Source organism: Rhinatrema bivittatum, chromosome 2, assembly GCF_901001135.1.
Source record: "Rhinatrema bivittatum chromosome 2, aRhiBiv1.1, whole genome shotgun sequence".
NCBI lineage: Eukaryota > Metazoa > Chordata > Amphibia > Gymnophiona > Rhinatrematidae > Rhinatrema > Rhinatrema bivittatum.
Window position 1 is genome coordinate 296,602,869 of NC_042616.1, and position 19,479 is coordinate 296,622,347.

Consider the following 19,479-nt stretch of genomic DNA (forward strand, 5'->3'; position numbering starts at 1 on the left):
TGCTGAGAGAATGAGTGCACACTGAAACTCCAAATGGTAGGATATTACCTTTCTACATGAGTAGATGTGGTTACCTGTTGATTAAATCCTAATATTGATATTGCCCCTAAAAATCCCTCAACCTGTGGGTGAGTCTGTCAACGTGGAGGTTAAAGTTGCCCATATTGAGCAATTTATCTGAGACGGTACTATTCCAGTCACTAATATTTCCAAGCAGTGCCAACCCCAAAAACCCCTCCCCCAAAAGTAAAATTAGTTGTGGCGTCACAGATCGCCCCCCAACCCCTCCTTCCCCATGTTGCTTACATTTTGAATTGGCACCCTCTCACCTCCCTTCCCACCCTCTATCCACTAGCACCCTCTGTTAGCGATATTTGAAACCCTGCCTGGAGCAAGGTGACATCTTACCTGCTCCTGGCGCTTCCAGCTGGAAACATAAGCTGGAAGCACCAGGAGCAGGTAAGATGTCATAAGCTGCCCACTGCTTACACTTCAGAACAGTGCTGGAAGCACCAAAAGCAAGTAAAAGGTTACCTCACTCTCGGTAGTGGTTTTATATATATATAAGAAACAGAGGAGAAAGTTTGTGCATCCTATTCCCACTAGTCCATGACAACCTTAGGGTGACTGGAAATCAAAAGTTCCCAGGTATGAGAGCATGCATTTTTTAAATCCTTTTTAATTTTATTTTTTGGGTATCATTTAATGTGTCTGCTGTTTTGAAATATTTTATTGGTGTTTGGGACATTTAAAAAAAAATTTAAGATTTTAATTATTCAATCTTTTGTTTGTCGTCTGTTTTTGGAATATTATTAGTATGTTTTTACTATAATGATTATGAATTTATTTTATTTCTTGATTTTATTGTTTGATGTTTGAAGAATGGTGATGGTTTTGTTGTTTTTATTGTTGCACGGTAGAGAGAGTTTGGCTACTTGTGGTTTCCAGTTCAGGTTTTGTCACATTTATATTTCTACTTTATGGTTGCTCTATTCTGTGTTTGGTGAGAGTCTGTTTGTGTTCTGCATGTGTGATTGAAGTGAGGTATTCTCCTAATAGGAAGTGTGTTAGTGTTTTAGGGCTTTCAGAGGGTCATGGGCACACACAACACACGTTACAATAAATCAAACCATATGGGTTCTAAGTGTGTTTTTGCAGGATTTCTGGTTGGCATCACACTAGTGTATGTACGGTAAATATATTGTAAAGTGATATTTTTACCCTAGAATATGGTATTTTGATATTTTTTCATGTGAAATGTTATTATAAATGCATAACTCTTAACTGTGTCTGTAGAGCGAGCTGAGGGGGGAAGTTGGGGTGCAGGGTGGCGTTGTGCAAGGCTATAATGTTCGCTTAGGGCACCTAATACCCTTGCATCAGGTATGGATTCCAGGGCAGGGAGGTGGTGGTGATGTCAGTTTTTAAAGTTTGTATCACTGGAAGGAGCTGGGATTTTTTTTGGTGGGCCCGAAACAGACAATGAATGACCAGTGTGGGGAGGGTAGCACAGAAATTGTTCACACAGGGCAGCAAAAAAGCTAGCACCGGCCCTGATAGCAGTAGGAGCTCTGGTCACTAGTAAACTCCAATAGTGCTGGGAGGAATTACCCCCTCTCTTCCATTACCTCCATTCCTGTGCAGTCCGCTGTTTGTCTCTCGCTCTTTGCCACTTGGGCTCTAATGCCTTAGCAGCAGGACCCTTTCTGCTAACCAGAAGGTACTCATGCTGTGGAGCAGGGGGGACAAAAAAACCTCAGTCGTTTATCTTTGCTGTAGCTGACTCAAAGATTCCTCCTAACTATGGGGCCGATGCAATAAAGTGCACCCAGCCTAGCTAGTGCACAGGTTAACCCATGGTTGAACACGCGTTTTGGACGCACTAGCATAATACCCGATGCAATAAAGAGATTAGTGAGTGCAAAACGCACGCCCAAACAAACATGCAGCTAATAGTGCTCATCACCTGTAAATTCCATGTAGATGTGGCTATAACCTATTACCCCCAATGCAGAAATTCATTGGGCACCCAACGCACATTTTTTAACACGGCAGATTTAACTCCAGCCCAGAGCTGGCATTAAGTCAATTCGCGAGGGAAGGGCTCTGGAGGAATTAAGAAAATAGTGTCCTGTGTGGTTCCTTCCTTTATTCTTAAACACCTTGCGGTGTTTTAAGAATAAAGATATAATGTAAGCGCTTGATGAAAAAAAAATTCTGGATGCATAATATACACTCACTAGAGACACGCTTCAGGTCAGTTTCGCCCCTTGCTTTTCTGCGTGTATATTGGGCATCCAGAAATTTACCTTTACGGGATATAACAGATTCTCCTATTGAGTGCCAGTAGTAATAGGCAAGCAGACAGCCAATTCTCCTGGGAGCCTGATACATTTGTGCACTAGGGATGCAATAATTCTCCCTAGCGCTTCCTTTTTAACAAACAAGCTCATTTACATATAGCATCGGGCGCCCAGGAGAGGTGGCTGTGTGCGCATTAAAACACAGTTTGGACACACATTTTTGTACTCTTTTTATTGCATCGGCCTGTAAGTCTCTGCGATGTCCAGCACATGCTTTCTCCAGTTCTCTGCAGCTCTCTCCTGATCCACTGCGACTCTTCCCAAAGCCGATGCAATCACACATCGGCTCCAGCTGTGCTTGCTTCAGCTCTGGTGCCAAGAAAGAGTTTTTACAGAGAATCCAAACAGGGCGAGGAACCAGACCTATTTGGCTTCCCTTTCTGTCTATTTTCCATTTTGGGGCAGAAGGAAAGACTGGCTTTCTGCACAGACTCTTATGATTTTCTTTCAGGAAACACAGGTCTCACTGATTCTTCACTAGGCAGCAAGACTGACACTCTGCCTAGCTGGAGGACCACGTCTATGATCCCATAAGGAAACATGGTTAGAGTTCAACTGCTTACAACAAGTCATAGATTTTTTGCCTGCTGTTGACAGTCTGTTGGAGACTGTGCTTATTTTAAAACCAGCCTAAGGCTGCCTGTAAAAAAACATTGTCCAGCTGACACTTTCTTCCCTTACACACTTTCATCCTGCCCTTCCAACTGTAGCAACAAAGTTGTAATGTAAGCTCATGGAGGAGGGAACCTCAGTGGGTTTTTTTCTTTCTGAAAGCTCCTCACACTAACCAAAGACAAATATGGATTCAACGTCCCAACCAAAATTAACATTGAAATGGATGTTAAGTGTGCAATAGTAGGTACTCTCTGTATGAAAAGAGGAGGAGTTGCATCTCTCCAGAGCACTTAATGCTTCTTTGGATCATGTTTCTTTGATAAAATAACATGGGACATTTTTTTACCTTAGTACATTACATTGGCTGGGATGAAAAAACATCCCAATGACAAAATCAGTAGATTTCTGGTGTTTTATGCCACAGATGCTTTTCTTGTCACAGAAATATTAATGTACATGGTAAGCATCTGTACTTTGGGGATATTGTTTACCAATATGCAGTGACAATGCTTTAAAAGAGGGGTGGGTAACTCCAGTCCTGGGGTGCCACTAACAGGTTTAATTTTCAGAACATCCACAATGAATATGCATGAGGTATATTTGCATAAGATGGAAGTAGTGCATGCAAATATACCTCATGCATTTTCATTGTGGATATCCTGAAAACCAGACCTATTTGTGTCACTCCAGGATTGGAGTTGCCTACCCCTGCCCTAAAAGCTCTAAGTCGTAGAGTCACTTGTATGTGCATTCTGCCAGAAAGAGTTCACCCAGGGTAGGATTTTGCCCTAGATATGTAGTTGAGGGATAAGGGAACTCAAGGAGGTTCTGGAAGCTCCACTGACAGGTCGATTGAGTCACTCTTTCAAGTCAGAAATGACTTCTATGCACTGAAGACTGGCCGGTATTGTTCCTTTATACAAAATAGCAAGTATGCAAAAAAATAATAACTAGAGCCCAGTTAGTCAGACTTGAGTGGTGCATAAATGAATGGAATCACTACTATTTATTATTTATGTATCTATTTATTTTTCTATACCGACATTCGATTTGACATATCACGTCGGTTTACATATAACAAGATGTCTAAGGCGAGCCTTTTATGACATAATACAATATAACCGCTTAATTGAGTAACTGGTTGCGCACATATAACTGTTTTACAACAAGATAGTAATACAAGATAGTAATACAATATTACGTGCTTAATTGCATAACTTTTTACAGAATATATTAAAAGATAAATTAACTATGTACAGTGGCAGGGTTGGGAAATAGGGGGGCTGGGAGGCGGGGGGGGGATGGGGGAATGTTGAAGATGGGAGTAGGGGCTGTGGCGGGGTTAATTGACTTGTGTGAAGGCTTTCCAGAAGAGCCAGGTCTTGAGGTTCTTTCGGAAGGTGGGTGTAGAAGGATCAGTTCTGAGAGCGGTTGGAAGGTTGTTCCAGAGGTGAGGGCCTGCTACGGATGCAGCGCATTCTCTGGTGGACACTCTATGTACTTCTTTGGCGGGGGGAATGGGGAGAAGGCCTATATTGGTTGAGCGGAGATTTCTAGTGGGGTTGCAGGGGGTCAGAGGTCCTTGAAACCAGCTGACTTTGTCATTGTGGATAGATTTGTGTATGAGCATGAGTGTTTTGTATTGGGATCTGAACGGGACGGGCAGCCAGTGGAGTTGTTTGAGTGCGGGTGTGATGTGATCTGTTTTTCTCTTATTCGTTAGTGACCGTGCAGCAGCATTTTGTAGGAGCTGGAGGAGCTTGAGGGTGGATGCGGGAAGGCCAGTCAGGAGGGCGTTGCAATAGTCTATTTTGGCGAATAGGAGGGATTGCAGTACCGTCCGGTAGTCTGGGGGATGAAGTAGAGGTTGGAGTTTCTTCAGGATCTGGAGTTTGTAGAATCCTTCTTTTATCAGTGTCTTGATATGCTGTTTGAAGTTCAGTTCCTGGTCCAGGGTGACTCCGAGGTCTCTAACCGTCGGGAGCATGTTATAATTGGATAGAGTTGTGAGGTCAGCGATGGGTATTGAGGTTTTTCTGGAGAGGTGAAGAATTTCCATCTTGCTCTGGTTGAGCTTTTGTGCCATTTCAGAGAGGATGGAGGTTATGTCTGTCCGGTATGTTTCCCATCGGTTTAGGGTATTGCTGACATTGTCTTTGATGGGGAGCAGGATCAGGACGTCATCGGCATAAAGAAAGTAGGTGAGCCCCGTTTTGTCTAGGTATTTGCATAGTGGTAGCATATAGACGTTGAAGAGGGTAGGAGATAGGGATGAGCCTTGTGGGACTCCCTGAGGGAGGGGGATTCTTTCTGATGTATTTCCTTGGGCTACTTTAAAAGTTCTGTTGGTGAGTGAGGAATGATTGGAACCATTGGAGAAAGGTGCTGGTGATGCCTATTTCTTTTAGTCTGTGAATTAGAATCTTATGGCTGACGGTATCAAATGCGGCGGAGATGTCTAGTAGGGATGTGAATCGTTTTTTGACGATTTAAAATATCGTCCGATATATTTTAAATCGTCAAAAATCGTTAAAGGCGATATATAATAGGAATTCCCCCGATTTATCGTCAAAAATCGTAAATCGGGGGAAGGGGGAGGGCGGGAAAACCGGCACACTAAAATAACCCTAAAACCCACCCCGACCCTTTAAAATAAATCCCCCACCCTCACGAACCCCCCCAAAATGTCTTAAATTACTTGGGGTCCAGTGGGGGGGGTCCCGGTGTGATGTTCCACTCTCGGGCCACGGGTGCGTTGATAGAAATGGTAGCGTCGGCGCCATTTTGGTTCCTGTCCCCCGACATCACGAGCGTAGGAGATCGCTCCCAGACCCCCGCTGGACCCCCAGGGACTTTTGGCCAGCTTGGGGGGGGCCTCCTGACCCCCACAAGACTTGCCAAAAGTCCAGCGGGGGTCCGGGAACGACCTCCTGCACTCGAATCGTGTTGCCGTACTGCAAAATGGTGCCGGCCATATGGCCGGCGCCATTTTGCAGTACGGCAATATGGCCATATTGTTGATGGCCATTTGTTGATGGGTCGCGTCAGCTGAGTTACATACTCGAACAGGACTCTAGGTTTGTACTGGTAATTGTGAATTCTTTGGGAGTAGAAGTTCCATTTGGCTTTGTTGATGTCAGTTGTATATATGTATATTTATATATATGTATATATGTACTAAAGAAAAGGACATACTACAGGATCTGAGACAACATGGTTTTTATGAGAGGGAGGTTATGTCAAAGAAATCTGGAGAATTTCTTTGACTGGGTGGCCAATAAGTTATTTCAGGAGAGTGCTGAATGTAGTGTATTTGGATTTCAGTAAAGCTTTGACATTGTTCTGCACAGAAGGCTAATAAACAAGGAGCATCCTAAATTAAACTGGATGAATGGTAGGCAACAGAGTGTGGTGATAGAATTCACTATAACAGTGCTTCTCATCCCAGTCCTCACGGCACACCTAGTCAGTCAGGTTTTCAGGATATCCATAATGAATATGCATGAGATAGATTTATATGCAATAGAAGGTTAGCAGTGGAATGCCTCAGGGATCACTTTTTGATCTGACTTTGATCAGTATTTTTATGTGTATTGCAGAGTGACCTACAAGGAAAGGTTTGTCTTTTTAAAGATGATACTAAGATCTCCAATAAGATGCTCAAGATGGAATGGGAAAAATTAATGCTCTAGTAAAGCTTGGGGTGGTCAAGGCAGAGTTTCAAAAATCCACTCCCAGGTGAATAGATTTTTGAAGCGGGTGAGATGGATCAGGAAGCAGTAAACAGTAGCATCTTCAGCATGATCGAGTCATGGGAGGCAGTGGCATCTTCTTTGATCTCCAACTGGAGCCCAGAAAGAACGTCTTTGGTCCTGGTTGAGGCCTAGGAGGCATCAGCAGGCTGTCAGGGTGGAGAGAGAGGGCTGCAGCATGGTTGGGGCAGAGAGAGGCGAGAGGAGGAGGAGGAAAAAGGTGTTGAGGGGGAGAGGAGAATGAGAGAGGTGACTGTGGAAGGAAAAGTGAAAAGAGGACTGTCCAGGGGTGGAGGGACTATGGAGGAGAAAGGACTATACCTGGTTGGGTTGGGGTGAGTTGGAGAAGGAAGTGGTTGGAGAGTGAAAGGGCTGCACTGGGGTAGGGTAGGGAGTGTGCACTTACCAGGTAAGAAAAGTACTCAGCATGTACTACCGCTGTGCTCCCAGCCCCAAAAAAAAGATTGAGCCAAGGGAGAGGGAGTGTATGATGTGTGTATTTCATCCTTGGTGAGTAAGACCAAGAGAAATTTTTGAATCCCTGTGTCAAGAACTGCCACGCTTCCGTACCTCTAATTGCCCCACTAGAACTGGCCTTGCAGGCACCCTGCACACCCCACCCCTCAAAACCGCACACCTTACCAATACCAGAGAAAGAGCTTTCACTATCGCCGGCCCCACCCTCTGGAATTCACTACCTCCCTATCTACGACTTGAGCCCTCCTTCAAAAAAGGTATTAAGACATGGCTCTTCAGGCAAGCCTATCCAGATGTTAATCAAACATAGCCCTCATCCCCCTTTACATCTGCGGCCGTCCTCCTTCCTATTCGCTCCTAACTCACCCATTCTCTTTCTTCTCACCCCGTCTTTACACCCCGTCTGCCTTCGAGGTGAACAGTTACAGATATATTGTTTCTCTTACTGTTCATTTATTGTTTATTCCTGTCACTTCTCGCTCACCTGCCCTTTATCCTTCCAGCTGTTCTTGCCCCTTGCCCCCCCTTCCCCTTTTCTCGCCTGCTCCCCTTATCCCTACCGTGTTTATTGTAATTTCTGCCTGCTTCAGTTATTTGTAAACCGGCGTGATGTGTCCTACGAATGTCGGTATAGTAAAAGCTTTAAAATAAATAAATAAATTAGAATTTAGCAACAAAGATTTAATGCAAAAAAGTACAGCCGTGCTGGTGTATGGAAACCTAAAAGAGCAGTGAATGACAGAGATGTAAGTACTGATTTGCATCAAACAGGAAAGAGAGGTGGGAACGATCATATCTGGAGATCTCAGGGATTCCAAACAGCTAACAAGACAGCAGCAAAAGCCAGGAGAATACATTAGGAGAGGTAGAAGCAGCAGACAAAAAAATGGTAATAATTCCTCTTTACTGTGCCCAGTTCTGGAGACCTCCATCTCCAAATGGATATTAACAGTCAGTACAGAGGAGGACTATCAAAATAGGGCAGAGTCTGTGCAATAGACCTATGAAGAAATTCTTAAAATGTAAGAGAGGAGGGAGAAGGGGGGGATATGACAGCGACATTATAATTCCTCAAATAATAAATACTACACAAGGTTGGATGGTAAAGAATAGCAGCACTCACTCCATGCTCCATGCACAAATGCTCTGGTATAAGCAAAAATGTCACCACTGTGAGCTAAAACTGTTTTGTTCTATAAACCTGTCTTTCATCACATAACCAGGCTTTACCTAACCCTCTTCATTTCTTGGACTATAAACTGTTTAGAGCTAGGATTTAACAATAAGAGAAATTTTCAAATTACAGAAAATTATATCAGGATTACATGCGCTCTTCAGGACATCAATTTGACTTATCTGACAAGGATGTAAAAGTAATTAAAAGAAACACAGGGAGACAACAAAGATGGAAAGCTCAGATAAGTTTCTGGTTGTGGCTAGTTATTTCTGTATATTTTCACTAGTATGTCAAAAAACCTGATTAAACAGCAGATAGCATGCAAGATCAAAATGACAACTTATGGTTAGAATTAGGATACAACCCCATCTATGCAGAACCATTTCCTCTAATAGTTTCCATTTGTAATACCATTTCTTTCAAACTAAGTTCCAGCTATTGGTATAAAACCTGTCTTATCTAGTAATGCAATGACTGGGAGGGAATGGAGCCCACTCAGGGAAAGCCCCTGGAAGTCAGAAATGGTTACATAGCCTCAGGCTTCTCCTTTCCCCTTTGAAAATGTTATTGTTGAAACCCTGCTTCACCCAAGGTTTGATTGCTCAGGTTTGTTGCTGCAGACATAGTGGCTGTCTCTTGAAACTGCTTGAAATCCAAAGCAGGACCTGCCGAGTCATTGCTGTATTTCGTTGTGTCATCGCTGCATGTTGGTGTCATCAGCTGCTAGATATTTCTCAGAGCCCATCGCTAGATTCACTGCTGTTGAGGATGCTGCCTCTGTGGCAGCTAACATGACTCGTCTGAGTTTTCTGAGGATAGATGGTTTGTGTGACTGAGTCCTTGCAAGCTTTGTCTATCACTGTGTGTGGGTGAAACAAAGGAATATATAGAAAGCATAAACTATGACAGCACATAAAGTCCACACTAGATCAGTTCCATTTAGTCTGCCCATTCAGCAAGACAGCAACGTAGGACCCTTAGCAATGACATTTTGCCCCTAGAATACGGCAGTGGTAGTACATGCCCAAATTCACTCTCTCCTCGCACGGAGCGTAGGTCACTGTTTCCTTCAGAGCTTTTGCCTCCTCAGCACTGTCAGTGGTTATCTCCCAAGATTTGACACCACTGTGCCTCCCCCCCCCCCCCTCACTTGGTGGGATTTGAGTGTACCATCTCACTATCCACTGGCACAGGAGACCTCTCCCACAACCAAATTATTAATGAACTGCACTGTAGTTTACTATTTAATGATAGATTTGCAAATGGAAAAAAAAAAGAAGAAAACAAAACAGATAATTCTATTTCCTTTTCAGTCTCCAGAATTACTGCTTATACAGCTGATTTTGCACTAGACAGAATATAATAGATAGATATTTTTATTCAGTTTGACAATTTGGTGAACTTACAAGCATTCTACCACCAGAGTTTCTGAACTGCCTCTCAGCATCCTCAGTAGGGATGTGAATCGTTTTAGGACGATTAAAATTATCGTCCGATAATTTTAATATCGTCTTAAACCGTTATGGAACACAATACAATACAGATTCTAACGATTTATCGTTATAAATCGTTAGAATCGTGAGCCGGCACACTAAAACCCCCTAAAACCCACCCCCGACCCTTTAAATTAAATCCCCCACCCCCCAATAACTTAAATAACCTGCGGGTCCAGCGGCGGTCCGGAACGGCAGCGGTCCGGAACGGGCTCCTGCTCCTGAATCTTGTCGTCTTCAGCCGGCGCCATTTTCCAAAATGGCGCCGAAAAATGGCGGCGGCCATAGACGAAAAAGATTGGACGGCAGGAGGTCCTTCCGGACCCCCGCTGGACTTTTGGCAAGTCTCGTGGGGGTCAGGAGGCCCCCCACAAGCTGGCCAAAAGTTCCTGGAGGTCCAGCGGGGGTCAGGGAGCGATTTCCCGCCGCGAATCGTTTTCGTACGGAAAATGGCGCCGGCAGGAGATCGACTGCAGGAGGTCGTTCAGCGAGGGTTCCGGCGCCTCGCTGAACGACCTCCTGCAGTCGATCTCCTGCCGGCGCCATTTTCCGTACGAAAACGATTCGCGGCGGGAAATCGCTCCCTGACCCCCGCTGGACCTCCAGGAACTTTTGGTCAGCTTGTGGGGGGCCTCCTGACCCCCACGAGACTTGCCAAAAGTCCAGCGGGGGTCCGGAAGGACCTCCTGCCGTCCAATCTTTTTCGTCTATGGCCGCCGCCATTTTTCGGCGCCATTTTGGAAAATGGCGCTGGCTGAAGACGACAAGATTCAGGAGCAGGAGCCCGTTCCGGACCGCTGCCGTTCCGGACCGCCGCTGGACCCGCAGGTTATTTAAGTTATTTGGGGGGGGGTTCGGGAGGGTGGGGGATTTAATTTAAAGGGTCGGGGGTGGGTTTTAGGGGGTTTTAATGTGCCGGTTTTTCGATTTTTCGATTTTAACGATTTTTAACGATTTTTCACGATATTTTACCCCCCCAAACGGCAACAATACGATTCCCTCCCCCTCCCAGCCGAAATCGATCGTTAAGACGATCGAGGACACGATTCACATCCCTAATCCTCAGTATATTGTCAGATGATGACAAATTGAAAATGCATTTTTACACAAGCTGATGTGAAACAGAAAAAGCTAGTTATGTACAAATCACACAAAAAGACATGTATCCTGTTATCAGCACTTTAAGCTGTTATTATAGGGCCTGGCTCAATCTGGTGCTCTCCACTGTGAGCTAAGCTAATTGAAGTAGGCCCAAATATAATGTGATGAGTTAATGAGTACAGTGTACAGGCCTATGCTTACGGATCGCCCACTATCACACATATGTATATCTCATATCTGCATATGGGCCTGATTTACCAAAGCTTTTCTCCAATTCTGTGTCAATGGTAAAAATGCTTAGTAAATGAGGTCCTATATCTGTCTATATAGATATGACTATTATGGGTATGTGTCTGAGGAGACACATACCCATAATAGAGAGAGAGAGAGTTTATAGATAGATATATAGATAGATACAATTAATTTATTTATGTTATTATTTATTTATTTATTTATTTATTTATTTATTTAACGGTTTTTATATACCAACATTAATCAAAGATATCACATCGGTTTACAGTGTAACAGTAACTTACGCATGTAATGCGTTTGACATGGAACAGGCAAGGGAAGGTAGACATCATAAACTGCAACTGAAACAGGGAGAACTAAGTAAATACAATACAATCATAAATTAAATAAATGTTATATGGATAGATATCCATGGAAATAAAAAAAAAATGTCAGCCTTCTGCTAATGCAACTCATTTTTGTACTTGTAATATATGTCTTTTTTGTAGGGATAAAGACGCGCTTTGGAAGAAATCTGATGCTTTGGAATTTGAACAGAAGATCCGAGCAGAAGAGCGATGGCTGGGTGACATTGAAGTTAATCATTGCCTGGATTGTCAGAAACAGTTTAGCTGGATGTTGCGGAAACACCATTGCCGGTCAGTATGGGGACCAGCGGTGCTCTGGCAGTGGGAAGGGCAGTGTGCCATGACGGACAGGGCAGGTGTTAGGAATGTGAAAATCGGGCATAGGAAAACAAAGCAATGGGGGAGGGGGGGCACCAATTTAGCAGACCATTTGTTCCCTCTGGGAGATCTTCCTTGCCCTATTTTTGTTATATGGGAGAGGAGGGATGGTTGGTTCAGCAGTATACGTGGAAATGTCTCTACTTCTTTCTCCCACTTGATCCATTTGCCACAGTCCGTACGACCCATGTGTATCTCCACTGAGATGCTGAAGACCAGAGGTAGTCACCTGCAGTCCTGGAGTGCCACAAACTGGTCTGGTTTTCAGGACATCCACAAAGAATATGCACGAGTTATATTTGCATACAATGGGGGCAGTGCATGGAAATTCATTGTGGATATCCGGAAAACTACTCCAGGACTGGAGTTACTTACGCCAGCTGTGGTCTGAGAAAAAAAAACATTTCAGGTAAGTCATCTCTCTTTCTGACATGGGTGTAGTGTATAAATGCTTTATCATTACTTATTGATAGAGAGGCCGATAATTCAAATGGCATTTAGATAGATAAGTCTGTCCGGCTAACTTAGATAAACAGCTATATTTTGAATATCTACCCCACAATGGAGCAGCTTGATTTATTGAATTAGATCACTGAAGTAGTGTATCCTGGAGAGGTCTATACCATCCTCGGTAATTTTTAATCTCTCTGTGTTTAAAAATAGTAGGGGCTCTGGGTGATAATTACATCACATCTGCACATGCACGACATTATTACATCACCCAGAGCATTAGGCATGGCTGTAAGCAGCAAGGTGGGACTGCTGGTATTTGCATAACTGGGCTAGCCAGTGCAGGGACGGCACCAGCAACGAAAAATCTGGTGGGGTTTACTGGACTCCACCAGCAAAAGTGGAGCAGTAGCATGGGCAGCAGAAAGGCTGATGGTGTTTCCTGGACCCCCACCAGTGCAGGAGAGAAAGAGAAGCCATGGTAGGCAGTGGAAGGGCTGGTGGGGGTTCCCAGGCTCCACTAGCTGCACAAAGATGATGTTGGTGCCCGAGGTGGGAGGGGAATAGGAGGGGGAGAGTGAGAGGAGAGTGAGTGGGAAGGGCCAGAGCAGGTGAAAGAGGGCGAAGAAGGGGGAGTGCTAGGATATTGAGAAGAAGGAGCACACTGGGGGAGAGTAAAGGGGGAGAAGGCTGGAGGAAGGGAGCAGTTGGAAAATGATGGAGGTAGGGAGAGAGGGGCAGGAGGGAGAAGGGGGAATGCAAGGAGAGACCAGTGGGTGATGGGGATGGACTGTAGGAGGGGAGTAGCGGAAAGGAAGGGGAGCTGTGGGAGACAGGAGGAGCTGTGGGAGAGTGAGAGCGAAGGGGGGGCAGTAAGAGAGGGGATGTAGTGGGAGAGTAAGAGGGGAAGGAGTGAGAGGAGGGGAACAGTGAGTGAGTAAGGAAGGAGAGGCGGGAGGCCTGAGGGGAGGAGAAGGGCTGGAAGGAGAAAGAATGCACATCCCCTATGCACACACTCCCATTGTTTCCCATGTATACACTCCCTACTCACCCACACATACTCCTACATGCACACCCTGCCACACATGCACCCACAACCTCACTCACACCCCCCCCCCCCACAGTTATGTGCACTCCCTAGAAACCCTTGTGCACCCCACACAGACCCTCCCATGTACTCTCTATCCATTTCCCCATGCACCTTCTACCCTTGTGCATCCTCCTGCTTCCCCCCCCCATGCCCACATCCCCTACCTCCACCCCCACACACCTCAACGCCCAACATTTCCCCTACACCACCAATTTTACACACACGTGCACATGAGTGAGGCAGGGGGTAGGGAGTGTTCTTCCCTAGTCAACTCATTAGACACCACTCCCTCTCTGGCACACATCCTGTACTCCAACCTCACAACACATACACACTCACATGCACAGAGGAGGAGGGGGAGAAGAAGGGAGGAAATGGAGAGTGCAATGGGGAAGTGCACATTTCCCATTCACACACCCAGTGATTCCCCTATGTCTCCCCAATGATCCTCTGGACAGGTTGGATCGATAAAATAAATAAATAAATAAAGTTAAAGCCGTTTTTCTTGGCAAGTTCGCAGGGCTCTCCTTTCCCTTTTCTGCTGCGGCTGTTAAGCAGTGCGTAGCGCCGTCTTTCTCAGCTTGTAAAAAAAAAAAAAGTTTTTATTTTTGCTTTGCCGGCTCTCTCATGCCATGCGGTCCTTGTTGTTGTGCGTGCAGCTCTGGGCGCGCGCGCCTCTCAAAGGATGGGCTGTGTTCGGCCTTAATCCCTGGAGGCGAAGGAATGTCCGAACCCGTCGGGGGAGTACTTGTGCGCAGGAGGTCAGTGGCGATTACGTTCGGGGAGGTGCCAGCTCCTACTTCAAGGCCCCTCCCGCTAAGCACGGGAACAGGCGCCATTTTAGATTCAGTATCCTCGGCGGCCCAATTCGCAATGGAGGAAGGGAATTTCCCGCCCCCTTCTGTCTCCCCAACAGCCCGCTCCGTGGCCTGCTTTCCCTGCCAGATCAGATCCTAAGGTGCAGGAGGAGGATACAGGGACAGATTCTGAGGCTTCTTCTTCTTCTTTTTCAGTGGATTTTATTTTAGCCATGCATAAGGCCTTTAAGGCCCGGAAGGCTACAAAAAAGCAGGCTTCTAGGGGGGGGAAGTGACGTCAGCCCTTCAGCATGGTCGCTTGAAGCGATAGCTCCTCTCCTACCCCGTTGTTTATTAGCTTTTTTGAGCAATACAGGCTAATTTTTCCCTTCTGGTTTGTACCAGAGGATAGCGGTTCACTTGGTGATGACACATCGGAAAAAATCTATGGATTTGAAAACTTTTGCATACGACCCGAGCGGTTCCCGGTATGCGGCCCTGAGCGTGGTGCAGGACTCGGGAGCTCCAGTAATGGCGGACGGGGCTGCACGAGCTGATCCTGAGATGCTGGCCATGATGGATGCCGCTATAGAATCGGGTACGTCGGGAACGCTCTCTGAGCCTACGAAAGCAGACTTTAAACAATGGTTTTTTTGAGATACAAAAAGATTTGAAATCTATTAAAACAGATATGCAAGTAGCCTTAACCGAGTTTCGCTCTGAACTTGGAGATTTCGGAAGGCGTGTTGAAGATGTAGAAAATATGGTGGAAGGGCAGGCAATCGAAGTCTCACGCCTTAAAACTGATGTTATGGATGTGCAAACTACGAATGAAGAAATCCTATTGAAACTCGAAGATTTAGAGAACCGCTCCAGGCGTTCTAACATCCGAATCCGGGGGATCCCTGAAATGGATAAATATAAAGAGGTGGGACGCGTCGTGCAAGACTTATGTAAGCACATTCTCGGCAGCCGTTCGGAACCACAAGAGCTGTTTGAGGGGGAAATTATCATCGAGCGCGCTCATCGAGCGCTAAGAGCTCCGAACCCTAATGTTCCCCGCGATATTATCGCTTGCCTTCACAGCTACAGACTCAAGGATGCCGTGATGCGGCAAGCGCGAATACTTGGTGATATCAGTTGGGATGGGCAGACAGTGTCCATTTATAATGATTTAGCGGCGATCACGCTTCAAAAACGACGGGACTTACAACCAGTGACTGCCTTGCTTCGTAAGGAAAATTTGAAATACCGCTGGCAGTATCCGGTGGGCCTAGCATTTACTAAAGATGGCGTCACTCACCATATCAAGAACGCAGCAGACGCGGCCTCGATTTTGGAGGCGGCGGGATTACCTCATCCGATTGCTGAGCTCCCTCGACAGAAGCCAGGGGGGGTCGGGCAGGCCCAGATGGCAAAGAGTGGGGAAATCGGGTTCCCGACTGCAGCGCAAGTCTCTGGATCGTGGCGAACCTGCTGTCAGTGTGGACTGAATTGCAGCGGCCCCTTCATTTAGGGTTTCTTTTACAGTCCAGGAATGCTGGACAAGATCCAATTTGTTCTATTTGGGATCCTGAAATATATTGTGGGACCCTGTGGTGGTTCACTATTTAGAACTAACATGGTTAAATAAGTTTGCTGTTTTATATCTGTTTCCTGTTGATGGTTTTAATGGCTGATACGGGGGTGGAGAGGGTGGGGGACCTCACTTACCTCTCAGATTATCCTGTTGCTGCATAAGCGGCAGGGGTTCAGTATGGGAGGGATGGGGGAGGGGGGCGGGAAGGGGGGGAAGGAAGGGGGGGGTATAGGGGGTCGGGATTAGGAGGCCTTAGATGTACAGAGCAAAGGATAATGGGCTGTAGAGCCGAGGGTAGACTTGGGTTTAAGTACAGGTTTGCTATGTTCCAGTGGATCGGGGGGTTTATCTGTGGGAGGAACCTTACTGAGGTACCATATGTGTATAGGGAGGAGTTGGAGGGGATTATTTAATGATGACTATAAAGATATTATCTTTGAATGTTAAAGGTCTCAACCATCCATCTAAACGTAAGAGTCTGTTTAAGGAGGCTCTCTCTTCAAAAGCCAGTGTTTTGTTTATTCAGGAGACCCATCTCCGTAAAAAACATGAATATTTATTACAATCAGCACATTTTCCTCAGATTCTTTTGGCGGCCTGTACGCCACAGCTGAAGTATACAGGGGTTGGTGTTCTGATATCTAGGGATATTCCCGCTCATATAGAAAAGATACACCGTGACCCGGAAGGTAGATTTATTATAGTCTCTGTGACTATCTGTCAGACTGTATACACTATGGTGTCTCTCTATAATGCAAATGTGCATCAGAGGGAGGTTTTTGATCGCCTAGATGAACAGTTGTTACGGTTCCCAAGTGGGAGATTAATTATCGGTGGTGACTTTAATGTAGTCCCCAATCCCATACAAGACTGCTCCAAGGGGGGTGGACACTATTCCCTGGTGGATCAGAAAGCCTTACATTCATTTATGGGGAAATGGCAGGTTATTGATGTCTGGAGGGATCGTAACCCGAAAGAAAAAGATTATTCCTTTTATTCTAAGGCTCACGATTCGTATTCCAGGATCGACTACTTCCTTATAGATACCACTCTAGTTGGGGCTACCACCGATGTGGGAATAGGTAGTATTATATGGTCTGACCATGCGCCGGTGTGGTGGTCCATTAATCTTGTGGGTTTAAAGAGGGGGCGTCGATTTTGGCGGATGAATGACTCGCTACTCAAAGATAAAGGCAAGGTACAGGAAATTAGGTTGGCCCTTAAGGAATATTTGCTTGACAATTCCACTGATGAGGTTACGCCTGTAGTACTGTGGGAATGTCTCAAGGCTGTGCTACGGGGTAAATTAATAGCGATGGCGGCCTACAGTAAGAAGGAGAAAGTCAAACATCGCCAGGAGTTACAAGGAAAGTTAGAGTCAGCGGAACGGGCGCATAAGATAAACCCGAGTAAGCGTCTCTTGGAAACACTGGGGGATCTTAGGCAACAACTTCAACAGCTAGATGCGGATGAAATTATATATCATATGGATTTGACTAAAAGAACCTATTATGAGCATGGCAACAAAGCGGGGAAACTCTTGGCTCATGCTTTGAAGGCCAGAGTAGCCCAATCACAAATCACTAAAATTAAAGCGGCTGACGGGACCATAGTGATGGATGGAGAGGGAATAGGTCTTCAGTTTAATCATTTCTTCGCTACTTTATATAAACGGGAGGATAATGTTACTGAGGGTGATATAGTGGATTATTTGGAAGGGATTCAATTGCCATGTTTAGAGGCCTCCATGATGGACAGCCTACATCGTCCAATCTCTTTGCTGGAAGTTACCAGTGCTATCTCAGACCTTAAATCGGGTAAGGCCCCAGGTATCAATGGGTATACTCCCTTTTTCTATAAGAAATTTAAGGAAGAATTGGCCGCTCCTTTAGTAAATATGTTCAATAGTCTTAGACTGGATGGACAGTTGGCTTCAGCAGCTAACATGGCGGGCATTACTATTCTGCCAAAACCCGGAAAGGATCCTCTGTTATGTAGTTCATACCGGCCGATCTCCCTTATTAATATTGATTTGAAGTTACTGGCGAAAATACTAGCTAACCGCCTTAAGGTAGTTCTTCCATTTTTAGTTCATGAGGATCAGGCTGGCTTTATGCCAGGAAGAATGGCGAGTGACAACATCCGCAAAGTAGTGAATTTAATATATTATGCGCGATCACACAGGATTCCTTCAGTATTATTTGGGGTAGACGCCGAGAAGGCATTTGACAGGGTGCATTGGCCTTTTCTGTTTCAGGTGTTACGGAAGGTGGGCTTAGGGGGACATTTTCTGACATGGGTGCAGGCTTTATATCAAAAGCCGATGGCATGCATTAAGGTAAACGGGAACTACTCGGCGAACTTTGAGGTGCAAAGAGGGACACGCCAAGGGTGCCCCTTGTCCCCATTACTATTTGCGCTCTGTTTAGAGCCTTTAGCGGAAATAATTCGATCTGACCGGTGTGTACAGGGCATCTCGGTGGGTACTGGTTCCTATAAATTAGCACTGTATGCTGACGATGTGTTATTTACTCTGACTGCACCTGAAAGCTCGCTGCTGGGGCTTATGCCGAGGCTGGAGGCTTATGGGAAGGTTTCCGGATTTAAAATAAATATGGATAAGTCGGAGATTTTACCTATTTGTTTATCCTCTGAAGAGATCCAGCAATTGAAACAGAAATTTCCCTTCCAGTGGGCTAAACACTCAGTTAAGTATTTAGGAATATACTTGGGTCCTGACTATAATGATCTGTTCGATATGAACTACATTCCACTTAGTAAGCGATTGGACAAAGAGCTCCAGACATGGGATAGGTTGACTCTCACATGGTTGGGCCGCATCGTGGCTATTAAAATGACTTTTCTTCCGCGTCTGGCTTATTTATTCCAGACCTTGCCGTGCACAGTGTCAGTTCCCTATCTAAAGCGGCTTCAGGCCAAAATCTTCTCCTTCATTTGGAGACGGCGGCCACCTCGAGTCTCGAGGGTAATACTGTACCAGACTAAATTAGCCGGGGGACTGGGGGTACCCAACTTGCTGAAATACTATTTAGCGTCCCAATTTCGAGTTGTGGTTGATTTTCATAACTCTAAACTTATCAAGCCTTGGGTCCGCTTAGAAAGGGCTATGGTGGCCCCGGTAGTGGTAGAAGATTTATTGTGGGGAGGGGGTCGGCTTCCTCCCAGTCTTCAAAGTTCCTCACCCTGTCTCGCTGCTACAATGATGCTATGGCACAGGTGGAGACGGCAACTGGTGGGAGATAGGCAGTACTTCTTTACTACACGGGTGCAGGGCTGTGAGGCGTTTGCTATTGGGAGGGTGGGGAAGACCTTTCAGGGATGGGCTAAGAATGGCCTCGGTACGTTGGGGCAAGTGTGGGTTGATCAGGGAGTGAAATCTTTTGAGGATTTACGGGTATCCTATCATCTGACTGATACTGACCAGTATGCATACATACAATTGCGTCATTTTTTATCTGTTCGGGAGGTCCGGAGGGATATGCTCAAAGGCAAGACACTCTTTGAAGGTTATTGTGAAAAGGCCTCCGTAATTCGGGGAGTGATATCAAAAATTTACACCTTACTTAACGGGGCAGTGTCTCATTCTG

The 19,479-nt window shown here is 45.6% G+C and overlaps 1 protein-coding gene across 4 annotated transcripts in view; it reads left to right on the plus strand.

Annotated features, from left to right (window-relative positions):
• Positions 1 to 19,479, plus strand: part of FYCO1 (FYVE and coiled-coil domain containing 1) — a 231,330-nt gene that overhangs the window by 104,141 nt on the left and 107,710 nt on the right. For all 4 annotated transcript variants that reach the window (XM_029589659.1, XM_029589663.1, XM_029589661.1 and 1 more), the window contains exon 12: positions 11,719 to 11,868. In XM_029589659.1, the coding sequence (XP_029445519.1) occupies positions 11,719 to 11,868 (150 nt within the window). The remainder of the gene's footprint in view (positions 1 to 11,718; positions 11,869 to 19,479) is intronic.